Raw genomic sequence first — 20,000 nt, forward strand, 5'->3', positions numbered from 1 at the left:
TTGTGTGTGTCTGTGTGTGTGTGTGCGTGTGTGTGTGTCTGTGTGTTCGTGTGTGTCTGTGTGTGTGTGCCCGTGTGTGTGTCCGTGTGTGCGTGTGCGCGCAGGACTGTGTGTCTGTCTTTGTGTGTGTGTGTGTGTGTGTGTGCATGAGTGTGTGTGCATGAGTGTGTGTCTGTCTCTTTGTGTGTGTGTGTGTGTGCGTGCGTGTGTGTGAGTGTGTGTGTGTGTGTGTGCATGAGTGTGTGTGTGCATGAGTGTGTGTCTGTCTGTCTGTGTGTGTGTGTGCGCGTGCGTGTGTCTGTGTGTGTGTTCGTGTGTGTTTGTGTGTGTGCATGAGTGGTAAATGGTAAATGGTAAATGGACTTGTACTTATAAAGCGCCTTTCTAGTCTTCTGACTACTCAAGGCGCTTTCACAGTGTTTGTCACATTCACCCTGATGGCAGTGGACATCTACAGACCATCTAATCTGACCATTCACACCACATTTACACACCCATGTGCAGCACGGGGAGCAATTCGGGGTTCAGTGTCTTGCCCAAGGACACTTCGACATGTGGACCAGGGGGAGATGGGGATCGAACCACCAATCTCTCGAACAGAGGACGACCCACTCTGCCACCAAGCCACAGCCGCCCCCGAGTGTGTGTGTGTGTGTGTCTGTGTGTGTGTGTCTGTGTGTGTGTGTGTGTGTGTGGTTGTGCGTGTGTCTGTGAGTGTGTGTGAGCGTGTGTGTGAGCGTGTGTGTTTGTGTGTGTGCGTGTGTGTGAGCGTGTGTGTTTGTGTGTGTGTGTGTGTGTGCGTGTGATTGTGTGTGTGTGTGTGTTACCTATGCGGCTGTCCATCACGTAGGTCTCTATGATGGAGCTCTTCCTGCAGATGTCTTCAGCCATGGACGAACAGCTCACCTCCAGATGTTTCACCTGAAGAAGAAACAACAATAATAATATTAATAATAATAATGAACAGACGGCCGCGGTGAACCACTTCACCTGAGCCGCTGCGACGCTTTGGTTTCAAACAGGAGCACCTAAACACCAACGAGTTCAAACACACAGAGTCCATTTGATTTAGTGTTTTTGGTTGTTCTGTTTATTTATTTTGAGTTCTAATGTGAAATATGCTTTAGAAATAAACGTTTATTAACCTTTGAAAGGGTGTTCTTGCATCATTATGACATTATAACAGTTGAAAATTGGTCTCAAAACGGCAAAATTATCACTTCTCACAACAATTTCAGGGACAATTCATCCCCCAGCGTTACGTGTCATGGTGTCAGGCCTGGAAACCAACAGTGTTGAATATGTGAGTTGCAGTCAGGAACAAGTGATTAAGCCGTGAGGAGCAGCGGGTCGATAAGTGTCAGAGGAGCAGCTGCAGCGTCTGCAGAGGCCTCGGCCCCGACCCCGGCGCTGCAAACAGCACAAGCATCGAACGCTGCTGCAGAGGAAATCAATAATGCATCTGAAAACACAACCTGCTCCTAAAAACAGGCGCTACTCTTCTTATTGTTGACCTGACTGTCGACTCGAAGCATCAAGTGGAGCGTTAAAAACCTCGGGGACACGCTGAAGATTCCTTTGACCTTGTGGAGTCGGATACACGCAGGACACGTGGGGTGTGGTTGTCGCGGTGACTCACCTTCTCCTCCAGCATCCACTTCTCCTGCTGGACCTCGGCGAGCCGCTGGAACAGCTCCCCGACCTCGTCGTCGGATAGTTCAGCCGGGCGCTGAGACTGAGGGCTGCCTCCTCCAGACTGTGTCAGAGAGAGAGAGACGGAGAACTTCATCACACACGGACGAGAACAAGTAGAAATGGCGTGGAACTCATTATTCACGGCCGTCATCGTCGTCATGTAGAAAGGCCTCTGTGACAGGAAACTGAACCTCTGACAAATTTGAGGACGTCATCTTTTTCTTTTTTCATATTTTTATCAGAGACAAAAAATGGTTTTAATGTTCGGCACTATTTACAGTGTTTCTATCAATAGACACACACACGCGCACACACGCACACACACACACACACACACACACACACGCACGCGCACACACACACACACAGACACACACACACACACATGAAACAGTAAAGGAAGTAAAAATAACAGCAGATGAGCGTTGTGACACAAAAACAGAGATACGCTTCAGTCTGACGTCGCCAAGTCGCCATGGCAACCGCTGTCACAACTGAAGAGGTCAGAAGAAGTTTGTCGGCGCCTCAGGCTCCACCCACCTTGTTCTGATTGGTCGGCTGCGCCTCCTTCATCATGTCCCTGTAGGAGAAGGAGGAGACGGAGGACGAGTCCCCGGTCTGCTGAGTCCGACTGGGGCTGTTGATCTCTGACAGAACCAGCTCCTCCAGACCTGCACACGCAACAGAACCAGAACCTCAGTGTGACCATGACGTGTACCAGGCTCTCACACGCCAGCCCTACACACACCGTCCCTTTAACGCAGTGGACCGTCCCTTTAACGCAGTGGACCGTCCCTTTAAGGCAGTGGACCGTCCCTTTAACAGAGTGGACCGTCCCTTTAAGGCACTGGACCGTCCCTTTAAGGCAGTGGACCGTCCCTTTAATGCAGTGGGCCGTCTCTTTAAGGCAGTGGACCGTCCCTTTAACAGAGTGGACAGTCCCTTTAACACAGTGGACCGTCCCTTTAAGGCAGTGGACCGTCCCTTTAACGCAGTGGACCGTCCCTTTAATGCAGTGGACCGTCCCTTTAAGGCACTGGACCGTCCCTTTAAGGCAGTGGACCGTCCCTTTAATGCAGTGGCCCGTCCCTTTAAGGCAGTGGACCGTCCCTTTAACGCAGTGGACCGTCCCTTTAATGCAGTGGACCGTCCCTTTAACGCAGTGGACCATCCCTTTAAGGCAGTGGATGTCCCTTAAACGCAGTGGACCGTCCCTTTAATGCAGTGGACCGTCCCTTTAACGCAGTGGACCGTCCCTTTAACCCAGTGACTGACCTTTTAACGCAGTGGACCGTCCCTTTAACGCAGTGGACCGTCCCTTTAACCCAGTGACTGTCCCTTTAACGCAGTGGACCGTCCCTTTAACGTCCCTTTAAGGCAGTGGACCGTCCCTTTAACGTCCCTTTAAGGCAGTGGACCGTCCCTTTAAGGCAGTGGACCGTCTCTTTAACGCAGTGTACTGTCCCTTAAATGCATCGACCGTCCCTTAAATGCAGTGGACCGTCCCTTTAAGGCAGTGGACCGTCCCTTTAAGGCAGTGGACCGTCCCTTTAAGGCAGTGGACCGTCCCTTTAACGTCCCTTTAAGGCAGTGGACCGTCCCTTAAATGCAGTGGACCGTCCCTTTAAGGCAGTGGACCGTCCCTTTAAGGCAGTGGACCGTCCCTTTAAGGCAGTGGACCGTCCCTTTGATGCAGTGGACCGTCCCTTTAACCCAGTGACTGTCCCTTTAAGGCAGTGGACCGTCCCTTTAAGGCAGGTGCTCTGAGTGGGCAGATAAGAAAGCTACTTTAAAATGTCTGATTCTCATGGTTTTTTTGCAGAGGAGCCTTTTAAACATTCATCACTTCTCATAGATTATACATGAGGACTGCCCTGCACCGCTCTGAGAGTGTGTTAGTGTGTGTGTGTGTGTGTGTGTGTGTGTGTGTGTGTGTGTGTGTGTGTGTGTGTGTGTGTGTAAAGTGAGTAAAAACAGTGAGACAGAACAGTTAAAGAACGGGAGGTCCAAGAAAGAAAAAGAGAAAGATGAAGCGTCCAGTTAAACCGAGACAAACAGAAAGTGAGACACTGTGCAGGTGGGTGTGTGTGTGTGTGTGTGTGTGTGTGTGTGTGTGTGTGTGTGTGTGTGTGTGTGTGTGTGTGTGTGTGTGTGTGTGTGTGTGTGTGTTTTGCCAGCAGACGCCAGTGTGTCCACCTCAGCTCTGGGAATCAGAGCGCCGCATTAAATATTGAGCAGCAGGTTGCGGACTGAGCCAGAACCTCCTGACGCAGGGTTAGCAGGCCGCCGACTATTGGACACATCGGTCACGTTACAATCACAAGTCAGCCACTAAGGACACACACACACACGCACACGCACACGCACACACACACGCACACACACACTGAAGTATTTAAAGGGGGATGTCGCCCATTTAATCTCATACTCTGCACGATTTGAATCTGTTTCTGACCTGATTTTTGAGCTGAATGACTCATTTTGACTCTCAGACGCGTGTTAAAGTGCCACTGAGGGGGGACCGTCCCTTTAATACAGTGGTACACACACACACCGTCCCTTTAATGCAGTGGACTGTCAGGGCCGTCCCTTTAATGCAGTGGACTGTCAGGGCCGCCCCTTTAATGCAGTGGACTGTCTGGACCGTCCCTTTAATGCAGTGGACTGTCTGGATCGTCCTTTTAATGCTGTGGTACACACACACACCGTCCCTTTAATGCAGTGGACTGTCAGGGCCGTCCCTTTAATGCAGTGGACTGTCAGGGCCGCCCCTTTAATGCAGTGGACTGTCTGGACCGTCCCTTTAATGCAGTGGACTGTCGGGACCGTCCCTTTAATGCAGTGGACTGTCAGGGCCGCCCCTTTAATGCAGTGGACTGTCAGGGCCGCCCCTTTAATGCAGTGGACTGTTTGGACCACCCCTTTAATGCAGTGGACTGTTGGGACCGTCCCTTTAATGCAATGGACTGTTCGGACCGTCCCTTTAAGGCAGTGGACTGTCGGGACCGCCCCTTTAATGCAGTGGTACACACACATCGTCCCTTTAATGCAGTGGACTGTGTGGACCGTCCCTTTAAGGCAGTGGACTGTCGGGACCGCCCCTTTAATGCAGTGGTACACACACATCGTCCCTTTAATGCAGTGGACTGTCTGGACCGTCCCTTTAATGCAGTGGTACACACACATCGTCCCTTTAATGCAGTGGACTGTGTGGACCGTCCCTTTAATGCAGTGGACTGTCAGGGCCGCCCCTTTAATGCAGTGGACTGTTTGGACCACCCCTTTAATGCAGTGGACTGTTGGGACCGTCCCTTTAATGCAATGGACTGTTCGGACCGTCCCTTTAAGGCAGTGGACTGTCGGGACCGCCCCTTTAATGCAGTGGTACACACACATCGTCCCTTTAATGCAGTGGACTGTGTGGACCGTCCCTTTAAGGCAGTGGACTGTCGGGACCGCCCCTTTAATGCAGTGGTACACACACATCGTCCCTTTAATGCAGTGGACTGTGTGGACCGTCCCTTTAATGCAGTGGACTGTCTGGACCGTCCCTTTAATGCAGTGGACTGTTTTTTTTTGTATGGTGTAAAAAATATTCTACATAATTAACATGTTCTAATTTAATGAGATTAACAGGTTTAGATTTATGTTCACATCTAAAACTAATTTTTTCAAAGTCAGGCTGCACTTACTGTCTGTGGACCAGAGAGGGATGTGACATCATGGTGACATCGCACATCCAGGTGTTTCGTGTGTGTGTGTGTGTGTGTGTGTGTGTGTGTGTGTGTGTGTGTGTGTGTGTGTGTGTGTGTGTGTGTGTGTGTGTGTGTGTGTGTGTGTACCTGTCCTGGTCTTGCTGTTGGTCAGAATCTCCTGGAGTCTCTCCTGCAGTTTGTCGGCTCTCTTCCTCTCCAGCTGCAGCTGCCGCTTCAAGTCCTTCAGCTGCACACACACACACACACACACACGCACACACACAGAGACACACGCGCACACAGACAGACACACACACACACACACACACACATACACGCACACACACACACACACAGTCAAGATTTCCTTTCTAATTATTATTTTCCACGCACGACTGCTCTTAAATTACTCCGCAAAATATATTCTCTCCCTCTCATCTCTATTCAAATGTCATATCCTACGCTCTGTGTCCACTCGTCTGTCTGTCCACTCTCCGTCCGCTCCGTCCGTCCGTCAAAGTCTTCCCACACCGAGTCAGCATTTTTGTCTGACACTGTCTCACGTGTAAACATAACCACGAGCTCACGATGTGTCATCCTCGTTTCCACGGCGACTCAGAAACTCCGTCATTAAAGTTTTTTCGGCTCAGGTTTTGATTGTCTTCGCTTTGACCGCTCAGAGCCACCGTACACGCAAAGAGCATCATCCAAAATGAGCCGATTCACCGCGTCTCTCAACACAAACGCGGTGAACGCAGAGTTGATTCAAAACAAAGACTGTGCTGACTGCATCTGTCTGTCTGGGGCTCACTCCACCAGCGCTGACGGAGGAATCGCACGTGTGTCTTCTTTACGTTTACTAGTTTTCCGTGCAAAACCATTTTTATCGGATGTAAAAAGACTTCACGTTCACCGCGTCTGTGAACGTTTACTCACCGCTGCACTTCCCTTCTTCTCCAGGATCCTCTGTCCATCCACAGTGTCCTTGATCTCCTGCAGACACAAACACAGACGCAGAAGAATTAAACATTAAACACGTGTACCGTATTTTCCGCACTATAAGGCCCAGCGCGTTATAAGGCGCATAGAACAGACGCTACAGTCAGTCCCATGCATGTGGCTCAGAGTCCAGTTCAGTAAACAGTCTCTGGGTCCGTCTCTGTCCTCTCACGCAGCAGCACTGTTGTTGTTATGTGACGCCGCGGGGTCAGAGGTCGGAGGTGGGGCCATGACGCCGTCCTTTAACAAAGTCTGAGCTTTCACCGTCCAGACCACAACGCCATGGGGGGCGTTTACAATCTGCACACTCTGGGACCCAGTTTTTAAAATGTCCAGTTTTCAGGCTACGATAACGCCGGCTGCTGTGGACGGACGACTGAACCAGACTGGACCGGACTGAAGTTGTGCGATTACAGGAAGACGCGTCTCCTTGTGGACGGCCCTAATAAACCCACTCCAGTCAGTGAAGCGTGTCAGAGAGCGAGTGCGAACGCACGCAGATCAAAGCAGAGTGAGAAACTAGTGACGTCCTGTGGGTTCAGATGTGCTGAAGTCACTCACAGCTGTGGCCTCTTCACTTCCTGTTCCTGTTTGAATCCTACAGAAGGAAACATGGTGGAGATCTTCTCTTCTGACACGATCAACACTGGTCTCTGACTCTCATCACTGTGTTTTTACTAAATAAAGGTTTTTGTTGAAGCGCCTTGGTTATTTAAAAACATGCTTGTTCAGCAGAATTTCTGTCAAACTATGAACAATAACAAACACCAGTAGTTCAGAATAAATCAAGTATTAGTACTTTGTTCTGTAGTTCTGATCTCCAGTGTATATCATGTTTTATCTCTTTAATACTTGGTGGTGCGGCGGCCGCAGAATAATTTCCCCTGAGGTAAATAATCTTCTCTCAGAGAGCAGCCGGTGAAGAGTCTGAGGTGGAGTCGGTGAAGAGGAGACGCGGAGAAAGAGTGAGACTGTGCAGGAAGCTCGGGTCAGAGAGGAGGTGGAGGAGCGAGGTTTAAGAGTGAGACTGTGCAGGAAGCTCGGGTCAGAGAGGAGATGGAGGAGTGAGGATAAAGAGTGAGACTGTGCAGGAAGCTCGGGTCAGAGAGGAGGTGGAGGAGCGAGGTTAAAGAGTGAGACTGTGCAGGAAGCTCGGGACAGAGAGGAGGTGGAGGAGCGAGGAGAAAGAGTGAGACTGTGCAGGAAGCTCGGGTCAGAGAGGAGGTGGAGGAGCGAGGATAAAGAGTGAGACTGTGCAGGAAGCTCGGGACGGAGAGGAGGTGGAGGAGCGAGGATAAAGAGTGAGACTGTGCAGGAAGCTCGGGACGGAGAGGAGGTGGAGGAGCGAGGATAAAGAGTGAGACTGTGCAGGAAGCTCGGGACAGAGAGGAGGTGGAGGAGTGAGGATAAAGAGTGAGACTGTGCAGGAAGCTCGGGTCAGAGAGGAGGTGGAGGAGCGAGGTTAAAGAGTGAGACTGTGCAGGAAGCTCGGGTCAGAGAGGAGGTGGAGGAGACGAGGATAAAGAGTGAGACTGTGCAGGAAGCTCGGGTCAGAGAGGAGGTGGAGGAGCGAGGATAAAGAGTGAGACTGTGCAGGAAGCTCGGGTCAGAGAGGAGGTGGAGGAGCGAGGTTAAAGAGTGAGACTGTGCAGGAAGCTCGGGACGGAGAGGAGGTGGAGGAGCGAGGATAAAGAGTGAGACTGTGCAGGAAGCTCGGGTCAGAGAGGAGGTGGAGGAGACGTGGTTAAAGAGTGAGACTGTGCAGGAAGCTCGGGACGGAGAGGAGGTGGAGGAGCGAGGATAAAGAGGTCGACTGTGCAGGAAGCTCGGGACGGAGAGGAGGTGGAGGAGCGAGGTTAAAGAGTGAGACTGTGCAGGAAGCTCGGGTCAGAGAGGAGGTGGAGGAGCGAGGTTAAAGAGTGAGACTGTGCAGGAAGCTCGGGTCAGAGAGGAGGTGGAGGAGCGAGGATAAAGAGTGAGACTGTGCAGGAAGCTCGGGTCAGAGAGGAGGTGGAGGAGCGAGGATAAAGAGTGAGACTGTGCAGGAAGCTCGGGACAGAGAGAAGGTGGAGGAGCGAGGTTAAAGAGTGAGACTGTGCAGGAAGCTCGGGACAGAGAGAAGGTGGAGGAGCGAGGATAAAGAGTGAGACTGTGCAGGAAGCTCGAGACGGAGAGGAGGTGGAGGAGTGAGGATAAAGAGTGAGACTGTGCAGGAAGCTCGGGTCAGAGAGGAGGTGGAGGAGCGAGGTTAAAGAGTGAGACTGTGCAGCAAGCTCGGGTCAGAGAGGAGGTGGAGGAGACGTGGTTAAAGAGTGAGACTGTGCAGGAAGCTCGGGTCAGAGAGGAGGTGGAGGAGACGTGGTTAAAGAGTGAGACTGTGCAGGAAGCTCGGGACGGAGAGGAGGTGGAGGAGCGAGGTTAAAGAGTGAGACTGTGCAGGAAGCTCGGGTCAGAGAGGAGGTGGAGGAGCGAGGTTAAAGAGTGAGACTGTGCAGGAAGCTCGGGTCAGAGAGGAGGTGGAGGAGCGAGGATAAAGAGTGAGACTGTGCAGGAAGCTCGGGTCAGAGAGGAGGTGGAGGAGCGAGGATAAAGAGTGAGACTGTGCAGGAAGCTCGGGTCAGAGAGGAGGTGGAGGAGCGAGGATAAAGAGTGAGACTGTGCAGGAAGCTCGGGTCAGAGAGGAGGTGGAGGAGCGAGGTTAAAGAGTGAGACTGTGCAGGAAGCTCGGGACAGAGAGGAGGTGGAGGAGCGAGGTTAAAGAGTGAGACTGTGCAGGAAGCTCGGGACGGAGAGGAGGTGGAGGAGACGCCCGTTCGTCAGGCGTCACACTGTGATGTTCCTCTGGAGCCCTCACCTGTTTGAGTTTTCCAATGGTGCTGTTGTGTTCATCCTTCTGTTTCTCCACCTCCACCAGCTGCTGCTTCACCTCCTCCACCTCTGAGTGCTTCTCCTGCAACACACACACGACATGATTAAACCATTAAACCGTATTTCTGTGAGCACACTCTTCAACATTTTTTTAATGTTCAGAGCTCCACAAAGATGCAAAATGACTCAAAAAGATGCAAAATGACTCAAAAAGATGCAAAATGACTCAAAAAGATGCAAAATGACCTTAAACTGAAGCAAAATGACTCACATAAATGTAGGATGACCACCAAAAGCGGCAAAAAGCTACAAAATGACCACAAATAAATGTAGAATGACCACAAGAAGATGCAAAACTACCTCAAATAGATGCAAAATGCCCTTAAAAAGATGCAGCATTACTCAAATAGATGCAAAATGACCACAAACAGATGCTAAATGACCTCAAACAGATGCAAAATGACCACAGAAAGATGCAAAATGATCTCAAACAGATGCGAAATGACCTCAAACAGATGCAAAATGACCTCAAACAGATGCAAAATGACCTCAAACAGATGCAAAATGCCCTTAAACATGCAAAATGACTCAAACTGATGCAGAATGACCTCAAACAGATGCAAAATGACCACTAAAAGAAGCAAAATGACCTCAAAAAGATGCAAAATGACCTCAAACGGATGCAAAATGACTCAAACTGATGCAAAATGACCTCAAATAGATGCAAAATGACCTCAAACTGATGCAAAATGACCTCAAACAGATGCAAAATGACCTCAAACAGATGCAAAATGACTCAAACTGATGCAGAATGACCTCAAACAGATGCAAAATGACCACTAAAAGAAGCAAAATGACCACAAAAAGATGCAAAATGACTCAATCTGATGCAAAATGACCTCAAATAGATGCAAAATGACCTCAAACTGATGCAAAATGACGTCAAACAGATGCAAAATGACTCAAATGGTCAAACTGAATAAACGCCGGAGAGATCGTAACGGTGCCGTGTGTTGGGTGTAAAACATGATCAGATCTACTGCGGGTCTTAAACATCGGGGGTCGTGTTTGTTCTCGTTGTATTTCTGATGTTTCTCGTGTTTGTAGAAGCTTCTCTGACGAAGCCGCTCCAACGCGTCGTCGTCGTCGTCCTCTTTAATCCGGCTGACGGAGGATTCATTTAGAGAACGACGTTTAATTCCCCTCTAATCTTCTGCCGCTAATTAATTTGACTTCAATCTACATTAAAAAACACCCACGGAGAAAAGACTGTTAACGTTAACACACACACACACACACACACACACACACACATGCCCTTTCTGTTTGCGTTCATTGACTCTGAAACACAACCAACGAACGCACGAACTGAGAGGAAAGACAGAAATGTGAACGTCAGATCAATGATCCTGAGCGACAGAAACAAACGTTCAATGACGACTTAATCTCTAAAACGACTTCCTTTCATAATGAACCTTCAATCACAACACACACACACACACACACACACACACACACACTCAAAACCAGATTATAATCCGGGTTAAGGGCGTCCCCCGGTGTCTCAAACCCCATGTGAACACCGTACCCCGGGTAACACACCTAGAGAACCCCTTCAGTAATCAAAGTATTTGTGAGAGCAAAGCCTCGACAGAGTGATGGAGGTCTTACAGGAACACACACCTCGACGAGTCCGTGGTCAGTCAGCCGGACGGGAAAAACAACCGGTGACGCCTGAAACTCAAACCCAGGACACGCAGCGCATCCGCGCACCAGCCGACCCGCTGCTAATTAGACTTCCTCCGCCGTTAATTAACTTTTCCCATTAAAGTTATTTCCTCGTATCCAGCCGATAACACGCGCACGGTAATCAGGGACGGCCGCTCCCTGGAGTGCGCCGGGGAGAAAGTGTTTCCTCGCAGGACCACGGAGTCACGCGGGGTTATCGGATCGGCTGAGAGCGCTCGTTACGTCCGCGGTGACATCTCCCATGATGCACGGCGGGCTGAGCTTCAGCGGTTCGTTATCACACTGGAGCGATAAGGAAGGACTCCAGGTGTTCTGAGGTGCACGGTTCGCTGTTTGGTGATGACGGGTTTCATTTTGCACCGTGTGTTTTTTTATTTTCAGTTTATTTCTGGAGCTTTTCTTTGTTTTCTTTCTTTCTTCAGGATTCTTTTGAAAAACTCTGCTCCTGGATGTTTGAGGAGAGCTGCTGAGACGTCACAGTGACGGTGTGTGTGTGGCGTGTTTACTGGACTCGACTCTGATCTGCCGTCAACGCTTTAACACGTCTGCGTTGCCATGGCAACAACTATGCTTTAATTAGAAACACACATTCAATCAGACGCACACGCACACACTGACTGCGAGCATAAACAAACGCCCACATAATCATATTTATATCGACGTGTGTGTGTGTGTGTGTGTGTGTGTGTGTGTGTGTGTGTGTGTGTGTGTGTGTGTGTGTGTGCGTCTGTGTGCATGTGTGTGTGTGTACCTCCAGCTGAAGCGCGTGTTCCTTCTGCAGCCGCTCGATCTCCTCCTGATGTTCCAGAGACTTCTTCTCGATGTTCTCCTGCAGTGAGACCAAAAAAAAAGAGTTTATATCATCAATTAACAAAAGAACGCAAGTTAAAAGAGTCGTCCAACAGGAAGAGACGGACTCTCGACGGACGCCGCAGAGACGGACGCCGCAGAGACAGAGAACAGGAAGTGTGTTTCCTGTAGAACACGTCGGGGCAGATTATAAAGTCGTGAAACTGCTGCGTCAGCGAAACAAAAGTCTGACCGATCAATTCTGACAAAGACGAAGCTGGAAGCAACGTTTGCTGTTATTGCTGAAGTCGCACGTGAAGATAGTTCATTTTCTTTAGTCCCTCATCTTCAGCCTCTGATCCGGGGTCGGGTCTCGGGCGCAGCAGCTCCAGCAGGGGACCCCAAACTTCCCTTTCCCGGGCCACATTAACCAGCTCTAACTGGGGGATCCTGAGGCGTTCCCAGGCCAGTGTGGAGATCTAATCTCTCCACCTGGTCCTGGGTCTTCCCCGAGGCCTCCTCCCAGCTGGACGTGCCTGGAACACCTCCCTAGGGAGGTGTTCCAGGCACACTGAAGCTTGTGTCTGTGCAGCTTAGACTCGAGCGTCACACTGACCTCTGCCTCCTTCAGCCGCCTCTCAAACCAGCCTCTGGTTCCCTCCATGGACTGAACCTGAGCCTGCAGCTCCTCCACCCGCTGCTGAAGACCCTCCAGCTCTTTGGTCCGAGCCTGAGCACACACACAGACACGCGCACGTACACAGACACGCGCACGTACACAGACACGCGCACGCGCACACACGCGAACACACACGCACGCACGCACACGCGCACACACACACACATTAATTAGTGGTGGGACACGATTAAAAAAATGTATCTAATTAATTAGAGGCGTTGTAATTAATTAATCCCGTATCAATATTTGACTTAAGATGCAACATTTTATCAATTTAAATGGATTTTGCTTCATGATTTAATCGATGAATAGACAAAAAAAGTGAGTTTAAACAACAAAATGTGTCTGTTTTTATCCCCGAGCGCTAACTTTCTGTAAACTTTTACGTCTGAAACACATTTGTTTTGGTTTATAAAGTTAGTTGCAGCATGTTCAGCGTTGTCTGTGCTAATGTTAGCTGCGGCATGTTCAGTGTGTGCTTACGTTAGCTACAGCGTGTTCAGTCTGTGCTAACGTTAGCTGCAGAATGTTCAGTGTGTGCTAACGTTAGCTGCGGCATGTTCAGTGTGTGCTTACGTTAGCTACAGCGTGTTCAGTCTGTGCTAACGTTAGCTGCAGAATGTTCAGTGTGTGCTAACGTTAGCTGCAGCATGTTCAGCTTCACCTGTGCTAACGTTAGCTGCAGCATGTTCAGCATTGTTTGTGCTAATTGTCTGTGCTAACATTAGCTGCAGCGTGTTCAGTCTGTGCTAACGTTAGCATGTTTACCTTCTCATCTCTCAGCTGCTGTCGGATCTCCTCCTCAGAGCGATTCTTGTCTTCATGGAGACCTCGGAGCTCCTTCTCATATCGAGCCCTCACCCCGAGGACCTGAGGGGGGGGGGGGGGAGAGGAGGAGAGGGGGAGGGGAGGAGAGGAGGAGAGAGGAGAGGAGGAGATAAGGAGAGGAGAGAAGGAGAGGGAGGAGAGGAGGAGAGGAGGAGAGGGGGAGAGAGGAGGGGAGGAGATGAGGAGAGGAGAGAAGGAGAGGGAGGAGAGGAGAGGAGAGGAGATGGGGAGAAGGAGAGGGAGGAGAGGAAAGCAGGAGATGCAACAAAAACAAAACAACAATTGAATCTTTCAAACTTCATATTTCTGCACATTTAAAAAACCTGAACAGGGAAAGAAAGAGGAGGAGAAAGAGAGGATTAAAAAAAGAAAAGAAAGAAGAGGAAGAGGAGGAGGTGTGTGTGTGTCTCACCTCCTTCTCGTGCTGCAGCTTGAGGTCTGACATCGCCTCCTTGTGGTCAGACTTCTCCTGGGTAAGCTGCACCGCCATGTCGTCCAACATGGACTTCCTCTTCTCTGCTGTCTGCACACACACACACAGGCGTGCGCACGCACACACGCACGCACACACACACACGAATGCACGCAGACACACGTGCAAACAAACAGACACACACACAAACACACACACACAGAGGCACATGCATGCAGACGCACGCACGCACACGCACACACAGACACGCAAACAAACAGACACTCTTATTATTCTTGGTTTTATTAAGAATAAATATAAATTATTTAAAATTATCTTAAAAAATGAAGTGTGTCTGTGTGTGTGTGTGTGTGTGTGTGTGTGTGTGTGTGTGTCTATGTGTGTGTGTGTGTCTGTGTGTGTGTGTGTGTCTGTGCGTGTGTGTGTGTGTACCTTCTTGGCCTCCTCCAGGTCCCGCAGCAGTCTCTCCTTGTCTTGTCCTTCTTCCGTCAGCTGCTCCAACAACTTCCTGTTGGCGAAGCTCGACTCCTGTTGGGCAGAAGCACAGGAAGTGAACAGAGCGCCGCGTCTGCGTCTTCTTCACTCAAATTAATTCTTTCACATTCCTTTGTGGTGTTGACGGTCGGTCCCACGACTCGAGATGCTTCCTCGTCGTGTCTAAAACAAATACCTGGCGCAAGTGCAGCGTTTTCGTTCGGACTGTAATATTTAAATATCCTAAAGGCAATAAATATTAAAAACGAAGCTGCAGGGATTTGTTTATTTCCAGGTGACAGTCAGACGTCATCTGTCTTTGCTGCGTCCTCGAGTTCAGACAGAGCGACGTTCATCTGCCGCCTGATTTAGCTCCTAATGTGACGGCTCCCACCCTGCACACATTAACGGCTCCACTTCCATAAACATAGATGCAAAATTACTCAAAAAGATGCAAAACGACTAAAAACAGATGCAAAATGAACACAAAAAGATGCATAAAGATGCAAAATGACTAAAAATAGATGCAAAATGACTCAAAATAGATGCAAAATGACTTAAAAAGATGCATAAAGATGCAAAATGACTAAAAATAGATGCAAAATGACTCAAAATAGATGCAAAATGACTTAAAAAGATGCAAAATGACTGAAATAAAGATGCAAAATGACTTAAAAAGATGCAAAATGACTAAAAATAGATGCAAAATGACTTAAAAAGATGCAAAATGACTAAAAATAGATGCAAAATGAATAAAAAAGATGTAAAATGACTAAAAATAGATGCAAAATGACTGAAATAAAGATGCAAAATGACTAAAAATAGATGCAAAATGACTAAAAATAGATGCAAAATGACTTAAAAAGATGCAAAATGACTGAAATAAAGATGCAAAATGACTCAAAAGATGCAAAACCACCACAGAAAGATGTAAATAGAGTCGATGTGGCAGCAAACGCGTGACTTGGGCGGAGGTGAGGAAAAATATGTACGCCCGACTTTGTGCTTCACGTCACGTCAGATGTTTACGTCTTTACATCTGTGTCTGTGTGTGTGTGTGTGTGTGTGTGTGTGTGCGTGTGTCTGTGTGTGTGTGTGTGTGTCTGCGTGCGTGTGTGCCTGCCTCTCTCTTACCTGCAGCTGTGAGTCCAGGTCGTCCCTCTGGGCCAGCAGACTCTCCTGTTCGGCTCGTCTCTGCTGCAGCTCCAGCGTCAGCGCCTCCTGCTGTTCACGCAACAGGTTCATCTCCTGCGTCTTCACCGTCTGGATCTGCACACGTCGGTTAGAACATGTTTTAGTTCGGTGACGTCCCGTTAGTGCAGAGCCATGGAGATTACACGTTACAGTGAAGTATACGGAGCTCAGTGTGTTACAGGCCACAGTCAAAGACATCAGAGGATAAAAACAGTGAAATAATGGAGTAAAGAGCAGAATGATGACAGAAGGCAGCGGTGAGAGGCAGCAGGAGGCGGTACAAGAGAGGATTAGATGATGTGATATGGGACTGTTATATATTAGAGAACAAACACTAGGTTCTAGTTAAGTTTGATGTTCTAGAGAGTTCTTCAGACGCTGGAGTCAAAGGACTGGAGTCGGCTGCAGCAGCTGTTCAGGTTCAGAGTTAGCCAGAGTTCGGCTTTACCGCGTGGTCATTTCATGTGCTATTTGTTTATTTACTGAATTACCAGAAAACTTATTACCAGGAAAGAAGATTTTGGCTTTATTGTTCGGACTTCAGCTGCGTTCACACCGGTGCGTTCTGTCTGCAACAAATCGCTTGAAGTGCGAGTAATGTGTCACGTGATCAAATTAGGGTCAGATTTGGACCATCGCTCCAAGCGCGTGGATGACAACGGTGTTGCAAACCTGCTTTTACCCGGCAGCCAGCGGACAGCAGCCCGGTCTTGCCTCCGCACACCAAGCTGTATGTGCTGTAACAGGAGTCGCCTCTTTTCCTCTGACCAAATAAGGGCATGTATGTGACGCTGGGGGGGAGGGAGATACGTCCATCTGGCTGACGTGAACTGGATTAATTCAATTCAATTCAATTTTATTTATAGTGCCAAATCATAACAAAAGTTGTCTCAGGACACAAACTGTTAGCCACATTAGCTCCACCGGCCGGGAGCTAATGTGGCTAACAGAACACGCTACTAGATAAACAGGAGTGGGAGTCAATGTTAAGATTTTTTTTCTTGGGACCGGGAGAGAACAAGGATGTTTCACTAGCAAAGAAAACACTGGCTCCACGAGAACCCTAGATGAGGGTTCTAGATGAGGGTTCTAGAAGAAGGTTCTAGATGAAGGTTCTAGATGAAGGTTCTAGATGTGGGTTCTAGATGTGGGTTCTAGATGAAGGTTCTAGATGAAGGTTCTAGATGTGGGTTCTAGATGTGGGTTCTAGATGAAGGTTCTAGATGTGGGTTCTAGATGTGGGTTCTAGATGATGGTTGTAGATCTGGGTTCTAGGTGAGTGTTCTAGATGAGGGTTCTAGATGAAGGTTCTAGGTGAGTGTTCTAGATGAGGGTTCTAGATGAGGGTTCTAGAAGAAGGTTCTAGATGAAGGTTCTAGATGAGGGTTCTAGATTAGGGTTCTAGAAGAAGGTTCTAGATGTGGGTTCTAGATGATGGTTGTAGATCTGGGTTCTAGGTGAGTGTTCTAGATGAAGGTTCTAGATGAAGGTTCTAGATGTGGGTTCTAGATGAGGGTTCTAGATGAAGGTTCTAGATTGTGGGTTCTAGATGAGGGTTCTAGATGAGGGTTCTAGATAAGGGTTCTAGATGAAGGTTCTAGATGAGGGTTCTAGATGAAGGTTCTAGATGTGGGTTCTAGATGAGGGTTCTAGATAAGGGTTCTAGATGAAGGTTCTAGATGAGGGTTCTAGAAGAAGGTTCTAGATGAAGGTTCAAGATTGTGGGTTCTAGATGTGGGTTCTAGATGTGGGTTCTAGATGAGGGTTCTAGATAAGGGTTCTAGATGAAGGTTCTAGATGAGGGTTCTAGAAGAAGGTTCTAGATGAAGGTTCTAGATTGTGGGTTCTAGATGAAGGTTCTAGATGTGGGTTCTAGATGAGGGTTCTAGATAAGGGTTCTCTCAACAACCGTCTTTCCACCATCACGCCACATCCAGCCACGGGTATCTTTGAGCCGGTCAGTGTTGATGATGCAACGAAGGTCATGGGGGCCTACATTAGTTTCAGACCATCTATCTAACATTAAGGTTCTAGAAGAGGGTTCTAGGTAGAACCTGAGATACAATTACCTGTTCAAGAGCGCACAGATTAGTCCTCAGAGCACTGTTCTCCTGTAAGATGGGTTACAAGTCCATACTGAGAAAAGTGCGTAAGGTAACGTTCTAGCTAGGTTTGTAGGTTGGGTTTAATATCAGGATTTTTATATTCAATCTATACATCTAGAGCAGCAAGAACCCTGAGGTTCTCAGTGATGTTCTTCAGGTAATGCAGCTCACGAACAACAAGGTTATTCCCCTTACTCCAAAAGATGTTCTACGTTTGATAAACCTGCTCGATATATTCAACAGAACAATGCGGTTCTTCAGAAATATTTCTGGTTCTAGAGCAGTTGGGTTAGAACCAAGAGCATTGTTCTGTGTCAGGTATATCATTCCTTAAAAAATGTTCTGGCCACCTGTTTTATGGTAGCTAGGTTAGCACGCAGAAACTGTTCTGGGGCTAACATTTTAGAACATGTTTCTCTAGGTTTCTTACCTGTTCTACAGCAGCTAGGAAGGACCTCAAGAGATTACGGTGGGTTAGGGTTCTATGTAAGGTTCTCCGGGTATATTACCTGTTTTATGGCAGCTCAGTTTGTCCGTAGAGTTGGCGTAGTTTAGGGTTCTATGTAAGGTTCTCCAGGTGTATGACCTGTTTTGTGCAGCTCAGTTCGTCCTCAGAGATGATACAGTGTCTAGGGTTCTATGTAAGGTTCTCCAGGTGTATGACCTGTTTTATGGCAGCCCAGTTAGTCCTCAGAGATGATACAGTGTTAGGGTTCTATGTAAGGTTCTCCAGGTATATGACCTGTTTTATGGCAGCTCAGTTAGTCCTCAGAGATGATACAGTGTTAGGGTTCTATGTAAGGTTCTCCAGGTATGTGACCTGTTTTATGGCAGCTCAGTTAGTCCTCAGAGATGATACAGTGTTAGGGTTCTATGTAAGGTTCTCCAGGTATATGACCTGTTTTATGGCAGCTCAGTTAGTCCTCAGAGAGGATACACTGTTAAGGTTCTATGTAAGGTTCTCCAGGTATATGACCTGTTTTATGGCAGCTCAATTGGTCCTCAGAGATGATACAGTGTTAGGGTTCTATGTAAGGTTCTCCAGGTATATGACCTGTTTTATGGCAGCTCAGTTCATCCTCAGAGATGATACAGTGTTAGGGTTCTGTGTAAGGTTCTCCAGGTGTATGACCTGTGTTACGACAGCTCAGTTAGTCCTCAGAGATGATACAGTATTAGGGTTCTATGTAAGGTTCTCCAGGTGTATGACCTGTGTTACGACAGCTCAGTTAGTCCTCAGAGATGATACAGTATTAGGGTTCTGTGTAAGGTTCTCCAGGTGTATGACCTGTTTTGTGGCAGCTCAGTTAGTCCTCAGAGATGATACAGTGTTAGGGTTCTATGTAAGGTTCTCCAGGTATATGACTGGTTCTATGGCAGCTCAGTTAGTCCTCAGAGATGATACACTGTTAGGGTTCTATGTAAGGTTCTCCAGGTATATGACCTGTTTTATGGCAGCTTAGTTCGTCCTCAGAGATGATACACTGTTAGGGTTCTATGTAAGGTTCTCCGGGTATATGGCCCCTTTTATGGCAGCTCAGTTCGTCCTCAGAGATGATACAGTTTGAGGGTTCTATGTAAGGTTCTCCAGGTATATGACCTGTTTTATGGCAGCTCAGTTAGTCCTCAGAGATGATACAGTGTTAGGGTTCTATGTAAGGTTCTCCAGGTATATGACATGTTTTATGGCAGCTCAGTTCATACTTAAGATGACGTAGTTTAGGGTTCTATGAAAGGTTCTCAGGTATGCGACCTGTTTTATGGCAGCTCAGTGAGTCCTCAGAGAAGATACAGTGTTAGGGTTCCATGTAAGGTTCTCCAGGTATATGATCTGTTTTATGGCAGCTCAGTTCGTCCTCAGAGATGACGTAATTTAGGGTTCTATGTAAGGTTCTCCAGGTATATGACCTGTTTGATGGCAGCTCAGTTTGTCCTCATAGACGATACAGTGTTAGGGTTCTATGTAAGGTTCTCCAGGTATATGACATGTTTTATGGCACCTCAGTTAGTCCTCAGAGATGATACACTGTTAGGGTTCTATGTAAGGTTCTCAGGTATATGACCTGTTTTATGGCAGCTTAGTTCGTCCTTAGAGATGATGCAGTTTAGGGTTCTATGTAAGGTTCTCCGGGTCTGTGACACGTTTATGGCAGCTCAGTTCATACTTAAGATGACGTAGTTTAGGGTTCTATGTAAGGTTCTCCAGGTATATGACATGTTTCATGGCAGCTCAGTTTGTCCTCAGAGACGATACAGTGTTAGGGTTCTGTGTAAGGTTCTCCAGGTATATGACCTGTTTATCGCAGCTCAGTAAGTCTTCAGAGATGATACAGTGTTAGGGTTCTATGTAAGGTTCTCCAGCTATATGACCTGTTTTATGGCAGCCCAGTTAGTCCTCAGAGATGATACAGTGTTAGGGTTCTATGTAAGGTTCTCCAGGTATATGACCTGTTATATGGCAGCTCAGTTAGTCCTCAGAGATGATCGTGTTA

The 20,000-nt window shown here is 48.1% G+C and overlaps 1 protein-coding gene across 1 annotated transcript in view; it reads right to left on the reverse strand.

Moving 5' to 3' along the window:
- Positions 1-20,000, reverse strand: part of gripap1 (GRIP1 associated protein 1) — a 40,437-nt gene that overhangs the window by 8,483 nt on the left and 11,954 nt on the right. Inside the window, 12 exon segments of the mRNA XM_083919353.1 lie at positions 828-921; positions 1,640-1,756; positions 2,236-2,366; positions 5,538-5,637; positions 6,327-6,383; positions 9,244-9,339; positions 11,758-11,835; positions 12,412-12,525; positions 13,243-13,344; positions 13,715-13,825; positions 14,168-14,263; positions 15,344-15,478. Coding sequence (XP_083775479.1) covers positions 828-921; positions 1,640-1,756; positions 2,236-2,366; positions 5,538-5,637; positions 6,327-6,383; positions 9,244-9,339; positions 11,758-11,835; positions 12,412-12,525; positions 13,243-13,344; positions 13,715-13,825; positions 14,168-14,263; positions 15,344-15,478 — 1,231 coding nt within the window.

The sequence above is a fragment of the Echiichthys vipera genome (assembly GCF_963691815.1).
Source record: "Echiichthys vipera genome assembly, chromosome: 9".
In the NCBI taxonomy this organism is placed as follows: Eukaryota; Metazoa; Chordata; class Actinopteri; order Perciformes; family Trachinidae; genus Echiichthys; species Echiichthys vipera.